This window comes from Eubalaena glacialis, chromosome 5 (assembly GCF_028564815.1).
Source record: "Eubalaena glacialis isolate mEubGla1 chromosome 5, mEubGla1.1.hap2.+ XY, whole genome shotgun sequence".
Taxonomy (NCBI): domain Eukaryota; kingdom Metazoa; phylum Chordata; class Mammalia; order Artiodactyla; family Balaenidae; genus Eubalaena; species Eubalaena glacialis.
In genome coordinates this window covers 103,516,238-103,529,063 of record NC_083720.1, presented here as the reverse complement: position 1 = coordinate 103,529,063, position 12,826 = coordinate 103,516,238, and the positions used below count along the sequence as shown (strand labels likewise).

General features: G+C 36.3%; 1 protein-coding gene across 1 annotated transcript in view; it reads left to right on the top strand.

Moving 5' to 3' along the window:
* Nucleotides 1-12,826, top strand: part of PRKG2 (protein kinase cGMP-dependent 2) — a 103,009-nt gene that overhangs the window by 63,484 nt on the left and 26,699 nt on the right. Inside the window, exon 14 of the mRNA XM_061191524.1 lies at nt 2,013-2,154. Coding sequence (XP_061047507.1) covers nt 2,013-2,154 — 142 coding nt within the window. The remainder of the gene's footprint in view (nt 1-2,012; nt 2,155-12,826) is intronic.

Here is a 12,826-nt window from a genome sequence, read left to right as displayed (position 1 = left end):
ATGTTCATGATCATTTAAAGAGGCATGAAGAAAGTTATTAAGAAATGAGTCTAAGAACATATTATCACTTGATAAAAAAGTAGTAATAGTGATATTTTCTTAGCTAACATTATAATCATGTAATAGGCACCCTGTAAAGCAGTTATTGTCATTCTCATATTAGGGATTAAAGAAGCCCAGGCTTAGAGTATGAACCCTCCATGTCACATGGTTAGTATGAGGCAGAGAAAGTATAAACCCAGATGTTACTGATTCTGAATCTTGAGAAGAGAGATGATGAAAGGGGTGGAGAGTGGTGAAGCCTGGACTGAAAGGCAGAGTGAAATGTCTGCAAAGATTCAGTTTTACAAAAGGGGTGATTTCCACACAATCAAAACCACAGGTATTTACTAAGCTCCACCTACGTACAAGGCTCCATAGTAGACAGTGTAGGAGTTTTCTAAACAACGTAAACTGTTCTAACCCCTCAAAGTATAACGTTTTCCTCCAATGAGTTTAGATTGTATTTTGGGAGATAATGTAATGTGCAATTCTAAAACATTTCATTATTTAACGTGAAAACCAAATATGGCAAAGAAGTTGGCAGTTTGTAACTAAATGTCCAATGAGTGTTGTGGATAGTGAGCTTGGAGAAGAGGAAAGATAGAAAAATGTGATGGTCAGGGAAGGACTTGAGCTAAACTCTACAGACAAAATTTGGAAAGGCAGAGAGGAAGGCAAACCGCAGGAAAGTTAGGATAGGATTAAGTGTCTTACTTGCTGAGTAAGAGCAGAATTTAAATAGAGGACAAGGGCAGCAGAAAAGGAGATGGGAAGGTGGCTTTGCATTAGGCTGTGGAGGTTAATGCCAGGCCAAACATTTAGACAGCATTCCCTGGCTTAGTGGTTCTCAGCCCTGGCTTCCCGTCACAGTCTCATGGGGAGCTTTTACAAAGTAAAAATGCTGGGCCCTAATGCCAAAGGCTTTGATTTGGTTCAGCTGCAATGGGTCCAGAAAATGATTTTTAACTGCCTTTCAGGCAATTCTAATGTGCATTCATGGTCAAGAATCACCGACCTAGGTAATAAGAGACTTTTGAGCATCTGAGTAGAGATTCATGTGTTGTACTAAGAACATATTGTTGGATGGATCTGAATGGGGGAAACCTGGAAGGGTTGAGGAAACTTGCATGATACCTGCAGAAGCATTTGCGTCTTCCATCTTCCCTTCCATAGACAAATCTTTTTAGAAAATATAAATCTATTTAGAGGTGGGAGTTCCTACTCTAGTGTTAGGCACTTTACCTGATCCATAAAACAGCCTTGTTAAGTCAGTAGTAAACCCATTTTACAGATATGAATCTGAGGCTCAGAACAGCCAAACAACTTGCCTAAGGACGCAGTAAGTGGAAGAAGCAGGAGTCAAAGCCAGTTTCTCTCGTTCCAAAGCCACAGCCTTCTATTATACCATGCAGCAAATCACCACCACATTTTAATAATTCAGTATGTAAACCTACACACAGTACTGACACAGGGCAACTCTAATATCATCAAGGTGCACTAAATAGGAAAGAGTTATGACCCCGTTTCTACATGGGTTATTGTTACGAGCTATACAAACAGGAAATGAAAATGATCACTTGAGTCGTTTTTAGTCAAGCAATCAATTGCAGAAGTCTGGTTCAAGCGCTCCATTGAAATAGTTGCATTTTCCCCAGAGTTTGCCAGAGATGTCTTTGAAAAGTCTTATTTTCTTGTCTTTCCATTTTATATGTTCATATATGATTGCCAGAAACAATTGTTTGGATGTAGACACTTTAATTTTAGTGAAGTGGTTCTTGTTTTCATCAAGTATCCCCCTAAGTTTCTTTATAATCAGTGGTCTAATTCATTGGTAGCATGAAGTATTTTTTAGTGCTAATGCCGTACAAAACATTTATATTGCATAAATTTACTATATAATAATTGACACCTAGAATCTACAACAAGGATGTGTGTCTAGCGTATTAAGAGGGAAAATGATTTCATTGCAGAGGCAGCTTTGATGAACCCACCTCCAAGTTCTGCGTTGCTTGTGTGACAGAAGCATTCGATTACCTGCATCGACTAGGTATCATCTACAGAGACCTGAAACCAGAAAACTTAATTCTAGATGCTGAGGGCTATCTCAAATTGGTAAGACAAATTCTGCAACTTACAGTATCGTATGAGATATTTCTAAACACAAAGCTGTGTTATAGTTGCAATTCTCTTTTAATTTTGGTACATTTGTTATTTTCACTCTGGGGGATATGGCCTTTGAAATCAGCACACTTAACACAGGGAGTGATGCTACAAGTACATTCTTTTTGGCCTAGGCATTGAAGGTTTCAACCATATTTGTGACTTCTACTAAGGATTCAAATAATAGAATGCCTTTAAAATTGGATTTTGTTAGCATTTTTGTATAATTTCAGGTAAGTTTTAATAAATTCCTGCTACATATAGGGATTAGCTATGAGGAATAAGGAAAGAAGATAGTACGGCTTCTGTCCCAAGACAGCCACTGTCTGTAGAGGGAGAAAAGATACACATATGAATGTTGGTAGTTTAAAAAAATATTTGTGAGTGATTCTAAGGTACAACCAGGGTTGATAATCAGAACACAAGACTGTAGTTTCCTTGAGGACAGAGACTTTCCTTGCCATGCATCTTTGTAATGGATAGAATGTCTAACGTGAATCCCCTTGCATGTCACACAACAGAAAAAAATGCTACCAGTCATGTAAACTGCTTTTGGTGCAAAACTATAAGAGAACTGGGCAGTCATAATAGTAGAAAGTGGGCATTTTGGATCTCAGGAGGGAACCTCATCAGGATGGGGAACCCAGGATGAATTTTCCCTGAGTCCATTTTGTCAGGAGCTCAAGGACATTAAACCATCTCTGAACTGAACATTTACAAAGGTATTAGAAGTTTCTCATAACAGAACTTTTTTTATATGGAAATAATAATAGCTACCATTTAAAGTGTAAAGTTGTGCTAAATAAACATTTTGCAGTTAATATATTTAACAATTGATGAGATGGGTTTTATCATCCACATGTTATAGTGTTCAATTTAACCTTAGGAATTAAATTCACAGTGTGTAATTGCTAGGTGATTTCTCTCCATAGTGAAGGAGTAAAGTAAGTCCTTTCATGTGAAATCTGGCTAACTTCCAAGAAACATTTTGATCCATTCAAGCTTTATTTTAGCCATGAAAGACAGCTTTGGGAACTGGTGAGGTACTAACACAAGGCCTTAATCACTTGTCTTCTTCACAATTCCTTCATTGGCTATGCCTCTTACAGCTCTTTAGAAAAACCTTTTGGAATATTCTAGAAGTAAAACCATCATAAAGGATGTAGATTATCCATTAAATGCATTCTTCTTTTTCTATTCAATTATTTTTTTTTTATTGGAGTATAGTTGCTTTACAATGTTGTGTTAGTTTCTGCTGTACAACAAAGTGAATCAGCTATATGTATACATATATCCCCTCCCTCTTGGACCTCTCTCCCACCCCACTCCCATCCCACCCATCTAGGTCATCACAGAGCACCGAGCTGAGCTCCCTGTGCTATACAGCAGGTTCCCACTAGCTATCTGTTTCACATATGGTAGTGTATATATGTCAATCCTAATCTCCCAATTCGTCCCACCCTCCCCTTCCCCACTGTGTCCACATGTCTGTTCTCTACTTCTGCATCTCTATACCTGCCCTGCAAATAAGTTCATCTGTACCATTTGTCTAGATTCCACATATATGCATTAATGTATGATATTTGTTTTTCTCTTTTCATACCTATTTTTAAGAAATCAGGTAGTATATTTAGTATTTATAGGCATAGACGTCCATAACCATCTCTTCTGTTAGCCATTGTTATCCATCAGCTAACTCATTTGACAACCAGCTAAATGAAGAGTAATAACTAAAGCCTTTAGAAATTAAAAAGTAAATGTTGAGTATTTCCATTTCTAGCTATATATCAAACCAGATATATTGAAATTCTCTTACTACAAAATGTCTCAAGTACTGGAGGAAACATGAAAAGCAGTATTATATGCCTGGCTGACTTTATAAGACAACACTGGGAGTCCCCTGAGGCCGAGAACCAAACTTGGGCAGTAGTGAAGGGTGGAACTCAAACATTGAAGCTGCTGTCTTGTGGGCACCCAGCAATCCTAGGTGGCCTAGAGGTTTTATTTTAATTGCTGTACCCTCTGGGAACCGGAGACCAAGTTTTGGACCTGGGCAGTGTGGAAAGTTGAATCAGAGAACATTGTCAAGAGCCAGGAATCATACAGAGAAATAGAAAACAGCGGAAAAATCTAATGTCTAAAGGCAGAGTACATGTAAGAAAACATGCTTTTCTCATTACTGGGCTCTTGGTAGAGGAACAAAAGAGTCTAAGAATACTTGGCCGCAGGCTGGTCTTCATGGGGTTTTGGGTGCCCAGTCTTCAAGGATGGAAAACCCCAAGAAAAAATTTAAATGAAAATGGATCCATGTTGGTATCATGCCCAAGTTTCCATGAATCAATGTATATTCTCTCTGGAAGAATGTTCTCTCAACTCAGGATATAGAGAACTCCCAGAGATAAACTTCCAGGGAATATAAGCTCACATTAAAAAATAATGTTTATATGCATGAGGAAAAAAGGTGCCAGGAGCATTATTTGGCAGGCACATAAAAGTCTCATATATTGCAGTAATCAGATACAAAATGTAAAATAAATACATCTAAGTCTTTTAAAAGTAAGAGAGGGACTAACAAATGAGTAAGGAACAGAGACTCTCAAAAAGGATATAACATGTTTAGAAAAAAAATAACAAATAAAACTTCTATTAAGAAATTAAGAATATAATAATTGAAATTAAATATTCATTGGAAGTTTTCATTAATGGTGGAGTAGCTTGCACTGGACTAATCTTGCTGAGGTTAATTATAATATATGTATAAAAATGTGTGAAAGCGTTGGAGAGCAACAAGAAATAGACATTCAAACCTTGAAAATAGGGAACCACACTGGGTGAAATCCATATTAATACAGCTGTTCATTTCAAAGCACTCTTTATTGTAGAAGGTATGAAGAATAAACTTTAGTTAACATCATACCTGACAGTGAAATATTGAATATTTCCATTTAGATTATGAACAAGATTATTTTCTTTCACTACTTTTTTTCAACATCGTAACAGAGGTCTTAGCAAAAGAAATAGAACACAAAAAAGCAATGAAAGGCCAAAGATTAGAAAGGAAGAAGCTACCTGTCTTTATTTGCAGACAACATGATTGTTTATATAGAAAAGCATGAAGAATCTACCAACAAGTTCTGGAAAGAAAAAGTAAATTAAGCACGATTACAGGTACAAAGTCAATATACAAATAAAATTTTAATTTTTATATACTAGCAGTAAATATATATAAATGAAATTAAAATGCCATTTGTAATATCAAAACATAAAATAAATTAAATGTGTAAAAATGTGTAAGACCTCTACCTTGAAAGCTACAAAGTTTTGTTGACAGAAAAATGACTAAATGGTAAAATACACTATGTTCATAAATCATATAACTCAGTATTTCATAAGATGTTCAGTCTCGTCCAGTTGATCTACAGATTTAAGGCCATTGCAATAAAAATTGGAGCAGCCATTTTTAGAAACTGAGATGTTTATTCTAAAATTTACACAGAAACGCAGTTTAGAAGAGTCAATAACCACTTTGAAAAAAGAAGAACAAAATTGACGGATTTACAATATCTGATGTCAGACTCACTATAAAGCTACAGTAATCAAGGCAGTGTGATAATGGTGTAAGGACAAATTACTTAATCTAACAGAATGAAGTCCAGAAATAGACATACACAGTCAACTGATTTTTAGAAAAAATGGAAAGGCTAGTCTTCTCAACAAGTATTGCTGAAACAATTGGATATATGTGGCCAAAAAAAGGAACATGACTCCCACCCCACACCATATAAAAAAATTAATTCAAGAGGGATCATGGACCTATAAAGCACCCAGAAGTAAGCATAGAGTAATAGCTTCACAACATGGGCTAGGCGGAGATTTCTTAGAACACAAGTAGTAGTAAGCTTGAAAAGGTCAGGCTACTATAGCAAAAATACTATAGACTGGGTGGCTTAAACAACAATTTATTTAGTTCTAGAAGCTGGAAAGTTCAAGGTCAAGGTGCTGGCTGATTTGGTGTCTGGTCAGGGCCAACTTCCTGGCTTATAGAGAGCTGTCTCCTCTTTTCTTCACATGGGAGAGAGACACAGAGAGAGACACACACACAGAGAGGGTTCTCTACTATCTCTTCTTATAAGGGTACTAATTCCATCATGGGGGTTTCACCCTCATGACCCAATTATCTCCCAAAGGCTTTACCTCCAAATTCCATCACACTGGGGATTAGGGTTTCAACATATAAATTTGGGGAGGGGAGATACAAACATGCAGTCCACAATAATTGGACTTCATCAAAATTAAAACATTCTCATCATCAAAATATACTGTTAAGAAAATGAATAGTCATGCCATAAACTGGTAGAAAATATTTGCAATATATCATTACATGACAAAGGACTTGTGTCCAGAAATATATAAAGAACTCAATAATAAAAGATAAACAACCCAGTTTTTAAAAATGATCAAAGATCTTGAAAAATCACTTTACAAGAGAAGACATAGGCATGATCAATAGACAATATCAATAGTCATTAGGAAACACAAATACAAACCACAAAGATGTGACATTTCACACCCACTAGAGTGACTATAATTTAAAAGATTGACAATACCAAGTGTTGGTGAGGAAATTTTCCTAAATTTCGAGTGGGAAAGCAAAATTATAAACTGTTTGAAGAATAATTTGTCAGTTTCTCATAGAGTCAAACATACCCCTATTCTACAACAAGAAATTCCACTCCTTAGTAGAAATTCCACTCCTTGTTATTTATCCAGGAAAATTGAAAACGTGTTTTCAAAATTCTTGGACAAGAATCTTCATAACAACTTTTTCCTGAAAGCCCCGAAATCAGAAAGAGCCCAAATACCCATCATCAATTCAATGTATAAACATATAGTAGTATATTCATCAATGGAACTCTCCTCAACAGTATAAAGCAATGAATTACTACAGGCAACAACATGAATGAAGTTTAAAAACTATGTGGCGCAAAAGGAAGACAGACACGGAAGACTATCCCTCTTTATGATTACATCTATTGTACAATAGATCGTAGAAATTAATGCAACGGTTGCCTCTGGGAGGAGCATTCTACTGGAAAGGGGCATGAGGGAACTTTCTGAGATAATGCAAGTGTCTGTCTCTTGACTATATATGGTGGTTGTGGTTACATGAGTATAATCTGCATCAAAATTCAATGAACTGTACACCAAAACTCTGTGCATTGTATTGCTTATAAATTATACATCGATTTGAAAAATGTAATGGAAAGGTTAAATAGTGGATGATTCACAAGTGAACAGAAAAATCAGTGAATTTAAAGATAAACTAATTTACACAGAATGAAGCATAGAGACACAAAAAGATGGAAAATAAAAGAAATTAGGAAACTTGGGGAATAGAGTGAGAAGTTCTTAAAATGTTCAATTGGAGTCCAAGATAAAAGTATAGAGAATGAGAGAAAAGTATTTAAAGAAAAATGGCTGAGAATTTTCCAGAAGTTATAGAAAATACCAATCATCAGGTAGAGGAACCCCAACAAATCCCAACGGAGACAAATTGTGTTTATTGTAGCTTCTGTCTTTGTGTAACAAATCACTCCAAAATTTAATGGCTTAAAATAACAAGAATCATGGACGATCTCTCACAGTTTCTGCGGGTCAGAGGTTTGGGAGTAGTTCGATTGGTTGGTTCTGACTCAGGGTCTCTCAGGAAGTTCTGTCAAGTGTCGGCTAGGGCTGCAGATCCACATTCAAGGTGACTCACCCCTCTGGCTGGCAAACTGGTGCTGGCTGTTAGTTGGGGGTCTTAATTCTTTTCCATATGAATCTCTTTCTGGGTTGAACGTCCTCATGGCGTGGCAACTTGGCTTCCCTCAGAATGTGTCATTCAAGAGACCGAGGAATAGCTACACTGCCTTCTAAGACTTACTCTCAGAGTCCCACACTGGCGCTTCCACTGTACTCTGTCGGCCACACAGGGCCAGCCCTGATTTGAGAGAGGACACCTCCGAATACCAGGACAAGGGAATCACTGAGGCTGTCTTGGATGTTGGCTATTGTAGTGGCAAAAGTGCAGAACAAAAGCAAAGTCTTAAAAGCTACCAAAGAGAAAGGACAGTTTACATATAAAGGAGTAAAAATTAGGCTTTCAGTTGACATCTCAACAGAACCATAGAAACCAGAATGCAGTGGAATAATAGCTTTAAAATTCCGAGAGAAAATAACAGCAAACTTGAATTATAAATCAAATCCAGAGAAATGATCTTTCAAGAAGGGTGAAATAAAAGCATTTTTAAACAAAGATAAAGAGTGTTAACCACCTACAAAAGGATGTGCTTAAGGGAGATGAAAAATCCCTGATGAAGGGTTTGAGATGCAACAGGGAGTGGTGACTATAGAAAAATGGTAAATATGTGGTTAAATCTTTCAAAATTATGGTATAAAGTAGTAATTCTCACTCTACTATGTAGTATTAAAAGTGAAAAAATGCTAAATAACTGAACAACAGCAGCAGGTAAACTGAGAGTAGGTGTAATTGGAATAAAAGTGGGAGAAGATGTCAATCATTTTAAAAGAAGGCAGCAGAGGAGAACAGGAAACCTAGAAAAAAAAATCAAAGAGAAAACACAAATTGAAAGTAGAAAGAAATTTAAAATATGTAAACAGACTTAACTCTTCAGATAAAAGCCAAACACTGTCAAATAGATTTCAAAAATAAAAATGATGTTTACAAGAGACAGACCTAAAACATGGGGATGCAGAAAGGTTGAAATTAAAAGGATAGAAAAGAATGTGTCTGGGAAATATTCAGCAAATTGAAATGCAGGTTTCATTATGTTGGTATCAGGGAAGAAGTATTACTAAAGATAGAGAGGGTTACCATATGATGATGGAAGGTTCATTTTACCAAGATAATGTAACAATCCTGATCTTTTATTTACCTACCAAAATGCTTCAAAAATAAGAAGCAGAATTTGACAGAACTAGTAAGGAGAAATGGACAACTGTTGGAAATTGTAATACACCTCTTGCAGAAATTGATAGAACTTTCCGACCAAAAATCACTAAAACTTTAGAAGATGTGTACAACACAATTTATAAACTTGATATAATTGGCATGTAGGATATTCCCAATATTTAGAGAATGCACAAAATTTGATCATATGCTAGGTCATTAAGCAAGTTTCAGCAAATATAAAAAAACAAATAGGAATTGGCCTGGCAGCTGGCAGCCTAACAGTGCTCCTGCCTTTGAAGGTTCCTGAGGGGGTCACAGTAGAAGTGAGGGCAGTGAGGATGCCTGGTCCAGCACATCAGGAATGCATGTCTGGGTGATGGACACTGGGCAGTCCAGACTTGGACATGAATGTCCTTGAGGATGAAAGACTCCTTGAAAGGATGACCTTGGTCTCATTCTTCAAATTTTCATAAGTGGTGTTTTCATCTTCCTTTATCATTTCTTGGCAATATCAGTGAGAGGTCAGATATCTAAGGACAACGATAAGGAAAGGCTTTTTTCCCCTCAACAAAGAATAACCAGCAAAAGCCTGGAAAAAAGACCTAAGGAGGAGAAAGGTCCGCATTTTGAAAGTGTCTCTCTAGAGGCTATAGAGGTTTGCTCTTTAGTGATAATTACAGAAGATGCGTTTGTAGTGAGGGATGAAGACTTGATTCTACTCTTCTTCCCCGATTCATGATCGAGAGTGCCAGACTGGTTCAGTCCCACATGGAGCCCACCTGGTCTAAGCCGTCTCCATCAGGAAACATATTAGGTGGAGATGAAGCATTAGCAGATACTACTAAAGGACGATGGATATTCTCACATTACCATCTCTCATCTGCCCATCCAATAATTTCCTAAATTTTTCTTCACTTTCAAGGCCAGGGAGAGCTGATGAAGGCAGTCATGGTTATGAGTCCTCCTTCTGGTTATCATGAATGAATCTGGGGTGATATTAAGATGTAGGACAGTACTTAAAGAGTTAAAAACTGACCTTGTTCTCAACCCAAGCAGAATATATATAGTAGCTAGCCTTCTTGGGGTTGCACAGGAGAAAACTTGGTTGTAATCCAGTAAATCTCAGCCATCACTCATCAATAAATGTTCTATATGACTGTGCTATTAATTCATGTGAGCAATACACCTCATGTGATAACAGAACACCTTAATCTTACATTGAGTATTGTATAAGAAAATACATTAAATGTTGATATTATTGCCTGCTTCTTTATGATCTCTGTGCCCGTCTGTGCTGATAGCCCCATAATGGCAGCAACTGTGCTATGGTATTTACTGCTGGGCATAACACACAGAAGAATGAATGAAAGGTCGATGAGGGGACTTCCCTGGGGGTCCAGTGGATAAAACTTTGTGCCCCCAATGCAGGGGGTGCGGGTTTGATCCTTGGTCGGGGACCTAAGATCCCATATGCTGCACAGCACAGCCAAAAAATAAATAAATGAAAAATATAAAATGACTGAATAAACAATTTGTTAAAAAAAAAAAAGTCATTGAGGTCACGTCCTCTTCACTCGCCAAATATTTAGGAACATAAAGGTTTTGTTCAGTGACATCGAAGTATGTAAGGTAGAAATCAATAACAAAATTTAAAAAACAGGACTCCAATAAAGATGTTAAAAAAAAAAAGAACAGTACAGCTGACTTAAAAATTGCTTCAAAATTTAAAAGGCTAGATCTCATGTTGTGTTCTTACCATAATAAAATTTTAAAAATTTAAAGTAAAAAAATAAATAAATAAAAAACAGGAAGAAATCACTAAAAATTTTTGAATTCATCTCATTGGAATTTAAAGGATATTTCAAAATAACTCAAGGATCAACAAAGAAGAAATTTTAATGAATATTATAAAACAGAGTTGCACAGTAGAGAATACTACATACCAACACATGTGGGTTGCAACTAAAATGATAGTGAGAATAATGTTTATAGCTTTTAATGTTTCAACTAGGAAATAAAGAAGGCCAAAAATTAATGAGATAAGTATTCAACTTAAGAATATGGAAAAGGGGGAAAAAACAAAGAAAAAGAAGGAAAAAATAAAGTTAAGAACATGAATTAATAAAATATAAAAGGATATGAAGTCAGGATGTTTTGAAAAACTAATAAAGCTAACAAACTGTGAAAATATTGATCAAAAGAAAAAGAGAAGCGGTACAGATAAATGCTATAATGAGTGAACACAACTACAGTTATAGTAGAGAGTTACATGATTAGAAAGTATTTGGGCAACTCTACTACTACATATAATATAGTATATAGTATAATATGTATATAAATGGTTGGGCTTGGGTGAGAGCTCTCTTCCTGGTTTGCAGGAGGTTCAGTATTTTATAGGAGGTTCTACCCTATGCAGAAAGATATAGATAAAATTAAAAGAAAGATTGGAACATAAACAACAAAACCTATTTTCCCATGTGATATGATTAACTCTATAGAAATCCAGAATGTAACAGCAAATTATTAGAATTTACTAGAGAGTTCAGTATGGTTGCTGGATGTAAGGTTAAATACCAGAAACATAGTTGATAAATAGGAATACAACTGCTATTTACAAAAAAGCATAAAAATATAATCTATATACTTATATAATATAAATATATTGTATCTAGGAATAAATCTGACAAAAATATGTGAAAGCTTTATTGAGAAACTTATACAAATTTATAGAAAGACATTAAAAACACCTAAATTAGTAGGTTCATTCTCATTTCTTTTGGGCACAGAGCCAGCAAACTTACCCCAGCCTTCTTTGTGGCTAGTTGTGACCATGTGACACAGTTCTAGCTCGTGAAATGTGAGGTGACATGCTTTGCACCACTGTCAGACCTGGGCTGATGGTGATCTGTGCAGCTGATTTCTATGCAGTCTTTCTGGCTTGTGGCCGATGAACACAGCCGATTTGAAGTCGGCAGAACGCTAAGATGGGAGGATCCTGCGTCCCTGAACCACTGCTTGGAGGAGATTTCCCTGCTGCTCAGGAAAACCCATTATGTGAGGAAGAAGTAAATTAATGGAGAGTGTAATCTTCTATACTTTCTTGGATATCTTTGTTGCAGTAGCTAGCATTACTCTAATTAACTCAGAAAAATGTATTAGGCTTAAAAATAGGAAGACTGAACATCCTAAAGGTATCGATACTTTGCAAAATGATCTGCAGATTTGATCCACTTCCAGTGGAATTCCAGGAGAGCTTTCCATGAAGCTTGGCAAGCTGATTCTAAAGCTTATACAGACTGACCAAAGGCCAAGAATAGCCAAGACATTTCTGAGGGCAAACAAGAACATGGGAGGGAACTCTCTCAGATATCAGAACTAATTATAATGCTATAGCTCAAAATAATTGCCAATGGGAGGTTGCAAATTAAAACCACAGTGATTTAATACTTATAGATGGCAAAAAATAAAAGTTGATGTCACTAAAAGATGGTGAGGATGTAGAACAATAGGAACTCTTTACCACTGCTGTTGGTGAAGGGGTTGGTAATATAGGACCTAAGGAAAATAATTTGACAATAAGCAGTGAAGCTCAACATACCATGTCTTTGACCCAGAAATTCTACCTTCTTACACATGTCCAGTAGGCAAGATGGGAAATGATGTTAATAG